Raw genomic sequence first — 13,787 nt, forward strand, 5'->3', positions numbered from 1 at the left:
CTTGGTAAAGTTTCAATATAATGCACTGAGAATTGCTAAGTAGGAACACTCGGATACTGTTACTAGGTACTTTTTCTCACATCACCTCAAGAAAGTGGTTAGCATACTGTAAAACTTGGTTTTAAAATTTTAAGCAATAAAACCAACAACACAATATATAAACATTACTACCAGCTTGCAATTGAACATATTAATTTACACTTTTAAGTCAACATCACTTTTTGCCCAAGAGAAACGAGGTATGTTTCTTTGTTGTCAATCTTTCATTTGTTAACGGTTGCGCCAACACAAATCGCATATTAAATTAAACTTGGCTCATTCAATGGCATTTCCAAATTCTTTGAAATAGTTTATATAATATTCTTTATTGCTCTTAAAACATGAAGTAACTTTGTACACAGACAAAAGACCACAGTGTCGACAAGATCATTGACAGTGAATTAAGACAGGAATGAATAAGTGTACAAAAGAAAAACAAAAGACCAAGTCATGGTGGTCRTCATTATGTGAATGAAACACAGACTGATCAACTGAGCACAGCGCTGGTCATTTCACTCCTTCGCCAATTTGTACTTTTTTGTCGACCTTTTGRGTATGAAAAGGAGCTATCTAGAGACTGTTATGTAGCCTCTAGGGGTTACATAACAGCTGTGCATCAATTCATACTGTCCTTGGTGTCTTTATGACAACCAATAGTTTAAAATAACATAATCTTAACTACAATTAACCCACTATAAGAAAATCTTGTGACTCATAAACATTTMMGAGCAGATGATCACTGAAAGTCATTTTGCTTTGACTAGAGATCTTCATTGGACAATATTCAAAGAGTCAACTGGCCCAAACTGGGACTGCAATCACATTAAATGGAAACAGAGTAGTTTATAAATATATATAAAACGCATGAATTGCAATTTAAAGTTTCTCATATTTTTAGTAATATTTTACGATTATTTGTTTCCATGCATAAATAAAAAAAATGACTCATCGGGAGAAATGTTTGGACACACAGTAGTGTACCTAAAGACAGGAGGCACAAATTAGATGCACAATTTGGAGAAGGAACAAATTGACCTGAGGTCCATTTAGCAAAGCAACAGAAACAATGATAAACACAGAAAATGTTTCTTGTAATGCTGAAATGTTCTCAGGCTGATGAGGAAACATTGTCTGATATTTTCTTGTTTATAAAAATAAACATGTCCCATGCTTTGTACTGATATTCTTCAAAATATATGATTTCGCTATTAGTCTCTATGTTACATTTACGCTACAAATAATTACTTCACAGACATGTCCTATTTACAAAATAGTGAAGGGCTCRGATAAATCTTAATATTACAAGTAATGATTTAAAAGTATGTCTTATTCTCTCAAATATTTTATCACATCATTTACATCTGCCRTGTAAAATTATACATTCCCATATGGGATACYACTTGSAAMTTGTGAACATGGWTCCTCTTTCAGYTTTGTCTGTTTTTCCCATTTTAAAAAAATCTGTACATTATCATCACCTCCAGCTCCAACATGTGTCCCTGAAGGTTGCAAGGGATAAAAAATACGTACAGGTAAGAAAAAGAACATTACATAACTGTTATGAAAATGCAACATTAGCGGCAAAGAAAAAAACTGTTAAAAGAGAGTGAAAGTAGTTGGTTCTACAGACAAATTTCATTCCAGTGCTAGATTAACCAGTTATTTTCAATTAATAAATATGTGGTGAAMAWTTTTATTTGCTGTGTGATATTGATTATTTGTCTATTATTTTTAATCACATTACCCTTAGACTTACCTTTCCACCAGATTGACATGCAGTTTATGGTAATGAGTTTCTTGAATCTTTTTGAAATTAACCATCTCTTTTCATTTTTACTGGTGCAGAAGAAATGCCACCAATAATTTTGTTTTATTGTACTTTCTTTTAACAGTCTCCGTGATACATTATAGGCCAGCACAGGCATATAGATCATTTTCAGCAATACGCAGAGGATCTGACACAAAGAAAGATTTCAGACAGGAAATGGTGTGTTAGTTTTATTAAAATACATAGAAAACTACTTTGTGTGTTTAAATATTTGCTAGATTGCACAATGTGTAACAGCACATAGAAAGCAGATTTTATTATYATAATATCTTAAAATATTAATAAAARTTAAAGAGTATCTTGAAACAGGTCAGCTTTAGCATTAAGGAAATGAACTGTTGTAATGTTGACTCAAGTAAAGTTTTCAGCAGCAGGATGAAACAAAAACACACATATGTAAACATTAAAGGATACATTTAACTCCGAAAATCATTTTGAGGTTGTGCAAAATCCTAGTCACAGGCTTACTCACTTGCTAGTGAAGGTATTTATCAATGTCATTTACAATCAGTGAGATGCAAGTGAGTCATAAATCGATAAAGGTGTAAAGTACACAGTTCGTGTTACAAATTATACCGTGGTAAAGTCTTTTCTACAGCCGAGTGATGTAATCGCACTCATTACTGTACAGTGGATAAAACTGTGACTTGGGTCTCTGCTACATTGTCTGCTTCTGAACATTTGTGTTTCATACCTGCTTGTTTTGTAAAGAGATAAAGGGGGCCCCAGGTAGTCAATATAATCTATTTTATACTTTTTGTTCATTGTTTTTGCATTTTCCAACTCGTTTGCTTGCATTTTGGCCTGTACATTGTATGTCACACATTGCCAGCACAGCCAACAGAGATCATGTTTGCATTACAACAGGTAAGAAATTCCACAAACACATCACCACSTAACCAACCAACCCTTTTTACTATTCGGTTTACAGAAGTCGCTACGTGACAAGATCTCTGAACTATTTTAGTCCAACGCATACATGTACTTCTGATGTATTGTTAATTTTATAACTATATTACTTTAGTATATTTTAAATAAATTTATAATTCATTTTCTTCACCAACTTTATAATATTTGCTGTATAGACACAACTAAAATATACATAATATGTATATAAAATATTTTACTATACATATATTTATATATATCTATATATATATATGTATTTCATCTTGCGAATGTTCATATGAGGTGATTAGCCCTGTATCACCCAGCCTGCTGTAGAGTTCTTGCTCAATTGTGCATTAGTTTGGTGTATCTCTGTTTTCAAGACAAGGCTACCTCAGGGCCTGTAAACATGGGATGAAAGAGTTGCATTGCAATTGAATGATTCATTGCAGATTTAGTAAAAATTGTAAAAGCTAAATAAATAATGAATTTGGCTAAAGTAGCCACCCATGTACCTGCCAGGTTCATTCCTACTGTGCAGGCAGAGTTTTGATGGGTCGTGTAAGTGAGCTCATGTTATTGGTATTGGAGCAAATCTGAGGGCTCATTGTCTTTGTTGGCAAACTGCTTGAGTGTCCCATGGACTCTTCCGCCGCACGGAGAAGTAAAGTGTAGTTGATAGCAACCTCCTCGACTTTCCTCAACAGCTGTAGCCTTTGGGCGTCTGACCGGACTCCTCTGACCAGTTTGATGAAGGTCTGCGTTAGTTCGCATAACACCTGGAAGCTATCTGAAACAACAGCAAGCATTCGTGTTGGGCTTTTCTCGACACTTGCCACTCGTCGACACGATGCCCTAAACTCTTTGAACCGCACTGCCAGTTCCTGTTTGTACTCTGCAATCCGTGAAGACTGAAGACGAGCTTCGCCGTCAGCCTGTGGGCTGTTGGCACACTGTCGAAGGATAGCTAGCAACTCATTAGCATCCAGCTGAGCATTTAGAAAACCGTCAGGTAAACTGAAACTTTTCCCTTGCAGAGCCTGTACACGTGCGAGGCTCCCTTCCAGTGTGCCACAGGTTCTTAGGTCAATRTCTTGTGTCTGTGGTTCCTCTTCCTCTTCTTCTTCCTCCTCTTCTTCCCCACTGCAGTCCTCTGCATTTAAGACCTGCAGTGTTTTGCTCACAACAGGAAATGTGCGCGAGTCCATCTCCATTCCTGGAAGGACCTGTAGAGGTATGGAATATGAGAGTTCATCTTTCTCACTGCTTTCATCTGCGGCTTCRCACTTCCTATAACAGAAACAAAATGAGCAGCATTTGTCTTTGTCATCACTATCTTCACTGGGCAATGTAAGCAAAACCTCCCCAGTGCCTTCTTTAGTGTCACGTAGCAGCTCCTCTCCTTGAATGAAAAAGACACCCCTTTTCCCTTTACCCTCCGCCTGATGAGACTGAGTATGAATTGGCTCTATAGGAGTGGGAAGCCTTAATCCTGTGGCCCTCACTCTTTCCATTTCTTTCTCCAGACTTTTGGGTTTTGGTTTCACCTCAGCGTACACAGGTGTGTTCGAACTATTGTCTAGCTCTCCAATGCTGTATCGTCTCTGAAGCTTTTTGTATTGTGGAGCTCCCGTGCAGTCGGTTCGAGAAGTACAGGTGGGCAAGCAAGAGCTCTGGTCTCCCCTTGGCTCTCTTGACTCAAGACTGGTAGATCGTATTCTTGTGGTTTTGATCTCTAAAGTTTGAGGTCTCCTTGTAGCACCTTGGGTTTGAGGAGTTTTGGGAACAGCTGGAGGGGTCTTTGAGATATTTCTCTCTCTGCCTCGATTTTTTGTCTCTGTGGTGGTGCCAACTGGTGTGTCAGGTAGTCGCATACCCCTGCACATTCGTTTACAGTCACAACTGCGTCGCTGCTCCCTGGATATGCCTGGAGCTTTAAGGACAGGACTGGTACGGAGTTGGCAGGCGCAAGGAGTGCCTGATGGCACAGGAGAGGATCCTTGGGGTATAAATTCCCCTTGTGACGACTTGGGCTTCAGCAATTCCTCTAAAAACTCTAGCTCATACTGCCGAACTTTTTGCAACTGTGCTCTTCGTTCATCTGTCTCTTTTCTCATTCTTGCAGGAAATGTTGCTGAAAGAAGGTTTCTAAAGCTCAAAAAAGGAGCATTGCGCTGTGACTTCTTGTCACTGCCCTGCTTCTTTGAGTCTCTAGCTGGAAGAGTGGAGACTTTTTCCACGTTGGGACTTGGTGTTGTGAGATCATCTAAAATAGGTAAGGATTTCACAGTGGATTTCTGATTGTGTGATTCTGAGTGGGATTTTACTTGGGCACCCTCAGTCTTGTTTTCAGATGTTTCTTTCCTTTCTACCTTTACAGGCAAATGAGGGGATGACTTACTTTGTATYTGAGGGCTTGCCTTTACCAAAGTAGGGTCAGCTCCTACTTTTGTTGCATTTTCTTTATTACTTGCCAGTTGGAGGCCTTTGGCTCGAAGACGCTCGTCATCTGTGGGGGAGGATGACTGAAACACCATCATCTTTTGGACCTGTGGGTCTTTTAGCCTTAGTTGAGGTRCGGGTTCCTGTTGCACAGGGCATGTGCAGAAAAGGTCCTCCACTGGCAGAAGTTCTGCAGAGCTTGAAGGCTTCATGGTCTCACTAGAGGCAGTCTTGGCTTCTTGGCACATATTAGTAGAGGAGATCTTGACAGAAACACTTGTGTCCACAGGCAAAATTTTAGGTAAGGCTTTGTGTATTGGGTCTATAGCAAGAGGTGCTGCTGTCTTAATCTTCACACCATCAGACAGATTTTGAGATTGGGCTATTTCTGWGGAGTTTGATATGGTCTGATCGGCATTGATTGGAGTTGTCAGTGGCGGATTAACTTTCTTAGGTTCTTCTGATTTCTTAGAATCAGGCTCAATTGTGTTTGCTTTGACAGATTCAGATATTGCTTTTAATTCTACTTTCTGTTCGGTCTGAGAAGTGTCTTGAGTGCCACCTTGTTCTGTCACAACCCTAAGTATTGCTGAATCTTGGCCAGGGCTTACTTTAAAGGGAACAGTCTTACTCAGGATTACTTGCTTGGGTGGGCAACCAGCACGAATCTGACCCACAGTAAAAGCCCCAGTCCCTATGGTCTTTGCAGTGCAGCCAGGGATTGCCATGGGGAAGTCACGGCGGCAGAGAATACGTTCCTTGTTGATATGGTGAGCTAGGAGATATGCCTGGTTCTGGTTTTGCTTCATTGCCGACACCATCTCAGAAACATCTGTCAATTCAGAGGAGTTGGTCTCATGRCCTGAATCCAGTGATGACTCAGGTGTAATGGCAGCTAAGACAATCAACCCTGAGGACGACACCAACAAAGCACACAGTTAGTATAATCAAAGAACAAATATCTGCACAGAAGTACATGGATGTGGGTCACAAATGGAATAATTGATTGAAGTAACTATCTTCGACCAGTTGATCTACACTAAATTTATAGGCCTTGTGCAGGATTTTTTTCATAGGATAAACATTACAGTTTTGCATGCAGATTTAAAGGTTTTGTTTAATTGTAGCTTAATTGTAGAAATATTGTAGCTTTGCTACTTATAAAAAAATAATCCTGATAAATGAACTTAAACATGTTTTTTTTCTTTTAGTCTCTCTGTGACATACAATGTTTGATGAATATCTTGTTTWCTTATATAAAGCTAATGTTTTCGTAAAAATACTCAGGAATGTTTTGAGTTTTAGCTATAATTTTGGAGTAGAAAAAATAGATAACTACAAATGCACTATGCATATAGGAAACAGTACATCAGTAATACCATGCATTGCTAATTTGGTATCTGTCTGATCAGGAAAATGATGCTGTAAGTGAAATGTGAGCAGTAGTATGACTGAGGCTGTTGACCTGCAGTCTGTGTTGGTTGTTGAGGATGATGYGGGTAGTCTTCTGAGGCTGCCAAAGCCTCAAGAGCCTGTAAGGTGGACACCAGAGCATCGTCAAGCTCCTGGGCATGGTCTCGAACTGTTCTTGTGGCCACATTATCAATCAGGGTCACAGGCACGTCTTCTTTAGCTTGTGCCTGCTTTCCTGTAGCAATCTCAATATTAGTGCTAGTTCGGGCCTTCTTTGCTCTTTTYGGATCATCCTCGTCAGAACTGTTATCCCTGAAGCCAGGTGGTGGGGCAGCAATGGCAGGYGGTGGTGGTTGCAACTTTTCACTTCTACCATCTGCCTCCTCCTCTTCTTCATTGCCAGGAGGTGGGAGGGCCATGAGGTCTACCGCCCCGACATCTCGAGAGGCACAAGCACTGGAGCAATGTCTCCCCGAGCTCCCACTGCTGTTTGCGGCAGCTGAATGACCCTCGGCCTTTAGCCTGGCTTTGCAGGAATCACAGAAGTACCGTGACGTTTTCTTTGACTGACCCATTGTTTGGGACCTCACTCGAAATCCTGTCTTCTCTACAGCTGGGCTCTCWAAAACCCCAACTATTTCCTCTGTAGTCTCCTGTGTGGGATCTGATTTGGTACGAGGTCGACCAGGTGGCTCGTGAGAAATAAAGTTCTCGTTAATGTCGAGCTCGGTCTCTGGGTGCACTTGGAGCCCCTGGAACTGTTGCTGCTCTCTAAGGTGAATGTGACACAAGCCTAGATGTTGAGGTTCTGCAGGAACCACAGGTCTTGAACTTCCTGACTCTCTGTGGGAACTTTCCCTCTCCTCCCCTCGCCGCCCTCCACTTTGCAATCCAGCCGCCCCAGCTCGCGGATGGGGATGGTGGGAACTTCTGTAATCTAAGGATAGAATGGTCAGAGCAGTGGAGAGTTTGAGGTGTGAAGAACTAGTTGGGATAGAGAAGATCCAGATGGATAAGCAAAGGCAACAGCTGGTGGTCAGATGGGGGTTATTTACTTCAGAAATGAATGTTAAAGGCTGAAAATTGCCTGAGGTTGGAGGGTTAGATTCTGATGTAATGCAATGATAAGATGGTAAGAATCTTCTTAGATGTAGGCTACAAACTGATGCAGCAGATGGCTGAAGATCTGTTCATGATTGAACGCTAAAAGTTTATCATTACATCAAAAAGCAGATTTCATGTTACTCTGTTTTGGGAAAGCAAAATGGCAATTCCAGTCCAATGAGTTAGAATGAAGATGAAAGAAGAGACAGCAGAGGGCGCCATGAGATGGGGGAAAACCAGGTTGTTAAAATGACTTCATTGAGTGAAAAAGCAGTGTTCATCAATCTCCACGTAGACTTGACACATAATGCAGATAATCATAGACAGTATCTAATGCAGACCTGTAAGTCTATTTTAACAATTTCAACACATTTTTTTTCTTGATTTACATTTACATTCTTGATTAATCTTTGCTTAAAATACTTACCATATATATGTATTTGATAAATATTGCTTGCATAAAACTATTATTATATTTACCTGGCTTGGTCAGCTGAGACTGACCAAAGTTACGGATGTAGATGCTTCGTTTGGGGTCTACAAATAGCTTATAGTAGCCAGAAATGAGGCACGCAAAGTTACTGGCATCAGGCCATTCCATGAGTAAAACCAGAGGCTGCAAGATTGTAGAAGAGATAGAAATATAGATGGATTATTTTACAATAGTCTGTTCAAATAAAGTTACAAAGATCCAGAGCTATGGTTCTCAAACTGCAAGCAATCTTTAGGGGCGCATAGTATTTTGTTTGGTAATTACTTATTGTATAGTTAACCATTAAAACTGCTGAGTAGTTCAAGTATTTTGGTACATTAGAGATATATATACACACAGAAGTGCTAYATCAAACACAACCAATCATAAACCAGTATGATTTGCAAAGTGATTTTCTAACTACAACTAGCAATAAAAGCTACTTAGAGTTAGCTCACTGTGTTTCTCTACACTTTGTACTTTAAAAATTGTAGCTACATGTTCACAAATATGTTGTGTAAAGTCCAGTATGCCTTACAAAATTTATATGAGAATAAATTCTAAAAKAATCAGAAGAGAATCATTTTCCTTGCTGCCATCMCTAGATTATAGATGGACAGTGGCAATTTTAAAAGAGGTTTGAGGAACCTTTTGTTTCCTCACTTGGAATTTTGACTTCTAGATACCAGAGGTACCTTATTGTTGTTATTTCAAACTTCAAACTTTTGGATGTAAGGTTGATTACCTTGTTGTATCCTTCATGCACTTCCACCTAATTGGCTGTTTTGTTAGTTTTTTTTACTTGGACACAACAATTAAGTCCTGCTGTACTACTTTCTTCCAAAAATGTTGGTACTTGCTGTAAAACATTTGAGAATCATTGCTCTAKAGCAATTGTTCGTWAAGTCTTGTGATATTTTTATGTGAAAACACATTTTAAAAAGATTTTGTTTTCGTGTAGATGCTCACAGGTTACTCTGTATTACCTTGGCCTCATGAATTGATACTTCAACACGAGCTACTCCTTGACTCTCTCTATAAAGCTGGATCTTGGAAATCCTACTGAACTCAGCCAGAACGGTTGTGAGATTGTTCTTGAGATCAATAACATGACTGATTCCATGTCGAGGCCCCACTAGTAGTGTTGTGGCAGACTGCTTTTCGTCCTAAAACAAAGATAAAATAACAAGTTGTCACATACTCTGTCACTGGAATACCTCCTTAACATTTTTTACATATTTTTATATACACTGTACAGGTCTGAATAAAAGATTTGAAGRCTTAAAAATATTTTAAATAAGGATCTATTGAGCAAAGAAGTTATTTGTTTCTATTCTTGAATGCAAATGTTCAAACATATATTACCAATCCCACTGTGTGAAAGAGTATTCCACCAAAAGGTGGAAGATCGTTGAGTATTCGCATGTACTGCAGCTTTCCCTGGAGTGGCGGAACCTGCCAGCAAAGTGATAATTAGAAAAAGCTCATCTGTCAAAGTAAAATACTCCTGCTATAAATCCTAAATGCTCTAGGGGGCACTGTTGAGACACTATTCTGGATAATAAGACTCTTATGCAACTGGTACATGTACAGGGCTGAAGAGCATGCCCAAACGGCTTGCCATCTAGCAGTCATAGCCACGTAAAAAAAAAACAAAAAAACAAAAACTTTATTTCCTGCAAAGAATYAGTGATGCATTGAGAAATTATGTTGATTGCAATCAAGTGTGTGTCAGCTTGGCATTTTTCAATTTTAAGTAACAGAATTGTTACAATCAATGCAAAAAAGTTAGGTTTTTTTTCTAACAGAGTCACCTTGTTCCCTGATGGTGGTGGATGTTGGTATGTCTTCAGCAGCTGAGACAAGGATTTACACACATTTTTCTCCTTCACCGTGGGAAGGAGAGTGAGCGGAAGAAAAGGCTCCAGTCCCCACTCTTTTCTGTGACCAAGACAAGAGAGCAAAAACACGGCAGCTTTCAATACACAAAGGAGAAACTATTGTACAAGACAGACAGTACATTTGAAAGGACAAAAAAAAACAACACATTTTTTTCTTTCATTCACGGAAGGCACAGTGAGGGTGAGTAACATTCTCCTCAATCCCTGGTTTCATTTTGTAATCTGAAGTCTATTACAAGCACAGCGAATGTGATCTGCTACTGTGGATATGATAGCACTAACTAATTACTTGCTAAGTTAAGGTTTGGAATAATAAATGGGGGAATTTAGTGAGATGTAATTTCACAAAGCAATGGATTTTGTGATGGATAACTACCTAGAGAAAATGGTCCTTGAATAATTAGAACTTTTAATACTTCTTAGAACGAATTATTCATTTAGACAGTGAATGAGCAGACTTCACTGTGGGGCTCATTGATATGCTGCACAGAGACATTAATGGAGTTGTTTCGTGGACTTACTCAACATGTTTGAGAGAGATCTTCTGATTAGGCCTCGCAGAGGACACAGTGATGTAGATGTGGAGCGCAGCCAGTCGTAACGTGACGTCAGATTTCCAGTCCATGCTGAAGCGCTCCTTGATAACGTCATTGCGACTCTGTGAGAACATAATGGCGTGTTTGAGCAGTCGCTTCAGAAATTAGAATCCTCCCCATTCAAATTTGGATTGAAATGTTATAAATAACTTCGGGATTCCTCTTTATAATAAATTTTTTTTTTTAAACTCAGTCTGTTGGGGTTTATGAACCAGAGTCAGGTGGTAGAAGACTCTGAGCATTTTCTTATTGATAAAAAATATATATATATTGTGAGGGATATTAGCACGCAGTTGCTGCATATCCTTGATACAAAATTTGTGAACTGTCCCTTTAATTAATTGCCTTTAAAGCATTAAAAAAAAGAGCACACAACAAAACCTACATGTTTAAAACCTTATGCATATTCTTATAATTATCTTCTTTTTTTTATCTTTGTCTCCAACGTCATCCAAATATAACAAAGGTATACATAATCAAATAGCAAACTTGAAAAAAAGAAGAAGGAATTTAAAAGCTTTGACTCYCACGTGGCTCCCAGTGCACATCAAAGAGACAACAGTCCAACAGCGCCATGAGACTGTGCTGCTTAAATCCCCCAATAATCCAGCATTTTACCTGTATGTAGAGGTACTCAAATGCAGCAGGGTCTCTTCTTAACAGGTCTGCAGGGTCCTTGGGGAAGAAGCAAACACGGAACAGACACTTCATCCCCTGGAAATAGGTTCTGTGCACCACCTGGGGAAACAGGGCTCCATCAGCTAGATAACAGCAACATCTTTAGTCACATAACACTGGATCATGGTTTTTTAAGTGGACCTGATTTCTGAATGCAGTGTTTATCTTTGCGAGGTSACAGTGGGGTATTTCTGTGCTGGGTTTCTAATAAATCACCCAGCTGCACAGGAAAGTAAAGTCATGAATTAAACAGTGAAACGCGTTTATGACTGGGATTATGACACACCGACACAAAGGAGTCCATATTTGTGAAGGGGAAGAAAGTGCCTTCTTGTAAATTTTTTTTTTTTACAAATAAAAATCTAAAACTCCTCCATAAGTCAATACTTTGTRAAACACATTTGCTGTACCCTAACAAGTTTTCCTCCAGTATTATCTTGTATTCAGATCCATTTGTCTTCCTTTAAAGTCTGTCCAGTTTTCTTGTGACTGATTAAGGAACACATCCCAGAGTTGACGGACGATGGGTGACAGTGACTTTGTCCTGTAACCAGTGGGTTGCCGGTCCAATTCCCTGCTCTGTCTGCCTCAGTYATTGTGGTCTTTGGAGCAATGACTGACTGGTTGGAGGGGGTTAGAAAGCCTGGTGACACTAATTGAATAGCAACCTCAGCCCAGAGCAGCTGCAGCTACAGAATAGTTTGCCACCATCACTATATGAATGGGTGAATGACTGACTGCAGTGTAAAGTAGTTTGGAGTCCTTGGACTTGACAAAGCATCCTGGGTTTACCATAAAGCTGCCACCACAATGCTTCACAGTGAAAACAGTGTTTTATTTATTTATTTATTTATTTATTTATTTATTTATTTATTTATATAAATCACAGGAATAGTTATTCCTGTTACTTTTCTATTTTTTTTTATTATCTTATTTTATTATTAGTTTCTCTGGGAGCTTGTCTGTGTGACCCGTTTGGCTTGTGAATTTTGCCCAGCAATTACGGTTGAGTGTCTCCTGTTGCTTTTGCCAATGCCTTCAAGCTGCTTGGTTCAAACTGTCTTTGCACACATCTGGCCAGTCCAGATTACTGGAATCTTACATGTGTCAGTGGCTGATTCTCCTGCAGCAGATGCAACCTCTGATTCTGGTCCAGCCCACCTGCCTCCAGCACCAAAGCAAAGTGCTCAATGTAGCGCAATGAGAGGCGGTCCTGCAGGGAGGAGATCACGTCCTGGAAGGAAACAGATGGAAGCAGAATGCATTTTCAAGAGGAAATCACATTTACGCCACAACAGAAATGGATTGATCCGTGGGAACCATTTTCACCTGAAATCCTTCCACGTTCGCTGCAATTTCAGATGCAGTTTGTCAAACTGATATCCCTTCAAGGAGCATTTACTGTCTCACCTCTTTATTCTGTTGCGTAGTTTTGCTTTGAGCAATAGAAAGCTTTTGTGAAATTTCATTATTYTACATTATGAGCAGATGTATTTGAAGGAAATAATGTTCAAAGCAAARAATTTTGCTCTTTTTTTGCAGATCAGTATCTGTGAACGATGCAGAGATTTTCGCAGAGAGCACTATCTAATAGAAAACTCATTGCTTATCTTATCTGCGGAGGAATTGCCTCAGGTGTCTAATAGGAAACTGTGCTTATCATATCTGGGAGTGGGCTTTGCCTGAGGAAAGAGTTTTTGAACTTCTGTGTGCTCGCCATATTAAGTGAAATTGACTGTGAAAAGGATTTTATAATTGTGTTTTGTCGCTGTAATCTGCCTGTGGATGTCAATACGGACCCTCGTTAAGAGCAAAAGAAAGGCTGCGTTAGAACAGGTTTCTCTTGAAATGCAAGGATTTTTAAAAGGAATTGACAAGCTCGGTTTGTTTTAAATGACGCTAAAAAAAAAAAAGACAGACAATCAAGTGAAAGTCTCATAAGTTGTCGAAACCTTAAAATGGGCAGACAACAAGTTTTCCTGCGGTGCCACTGATTCAATCTGTGGCAGCGCAATATTGATCTGAGTTTTTTATTTTTTTTTATGCTGAAGTTCCATTTAATTAGACTGACAGGAGAGCGCATCATCCATCTTTCCTTAAAAGTGCCCCTTTGTGTCTCCCCCGTGCTTCATGAGCATGGCGAGGGATACGAGAAATCTAATAGAGCGCACTTAATAAGTCTAATACAAGATGTCAAGTTCATGTTAGAGGCTGAAACAGAAATAAATACGACCTCTGGCTTACAAAGATAATGCCCCAATTCCCAACCTTAATGTTAATATTTGTATTTTATGTTAGGAGGATGAAGAAACTTGTTTTTATTGGCTTTTTTGGTTTTTAAACAATTAAACAGTTTGTAATTGACAGGACTCAAGAATGAGAAAAATTCCCAATATTGTATTTAATGACACCTTACATAGAAATTG

At 39.2% G+C, this 13,787-nt stretch overlaps 1 protein-coding gene across 5 annotated transcripts in view; it reads right to left on the reverse strand.

Moving 5' to 3' along the window:
• Positions 1–346: 346 nt before the first annotated feature.
• Positions 347–13,787, reverse strand: part of frmpd3 (FERM and PDZ domain containing 3) — a 118,669-nt gene continuing 105,228 nt past the window's right edge. For 4 of the 5 annotated variants that reach the window (XM_008420020.2, XM_008420023.1, XM_008420022.1 and 1 more), the window contains 9 exons: positions 12,464–12,595; positions 11,302–11,421; positions 10,609–10,745; positions 10,001–10,127; positions 9,552–9,641; positions 9,173–9,352; positions 8,195–8,330; positions 6,663–7,547; positions 347–6,107 (listed from right to left, as the gene is read on the reverse strand). In XM_008420020.2, coding sequence (XP_008418242.1) covers positions 3,286–6,107; positions 6,663–7,547; positions 8,195–8,330; positions 9,173–9,352; positions 9,552–9,641; positions 10,001–10,127; positions 10,609–10,745; positions 11,302–11,421; positions 12,464–12,595 — 4,629 coding nt within the window. In that variant the 3' untranslated portion in view covers positions 347–3,285. The remainder of the gene's footprint in view (positions 6,108–6,662; positions 7,548–8,194; positions 8,331–9,172; positions 9,353–9,551; positions 9,642–10,000; positions 10,128–10,608; positions 10,746–11,301; positions 11,422–12,463; positions 12,596–13,787) is intronic. The other variant, XM_008420024.2, reaches the window with a different exon arrangement.

The sequence above is a fragment of the Poecilia reticulata genome, linkage group LG10 (genome assembly GCF_000633615.1).
Source record: "Poecilia reticulata strain Guanapo linkage group LG10, Guppy_female_1.0+MT, whole genome shotgun sequence".
NCBI lineage: Eukaryota > Metazoa > Chordata > Actinopteri > Cyprinodontiformes > Poeciliidae > Poecilia > Poecilia reticulata.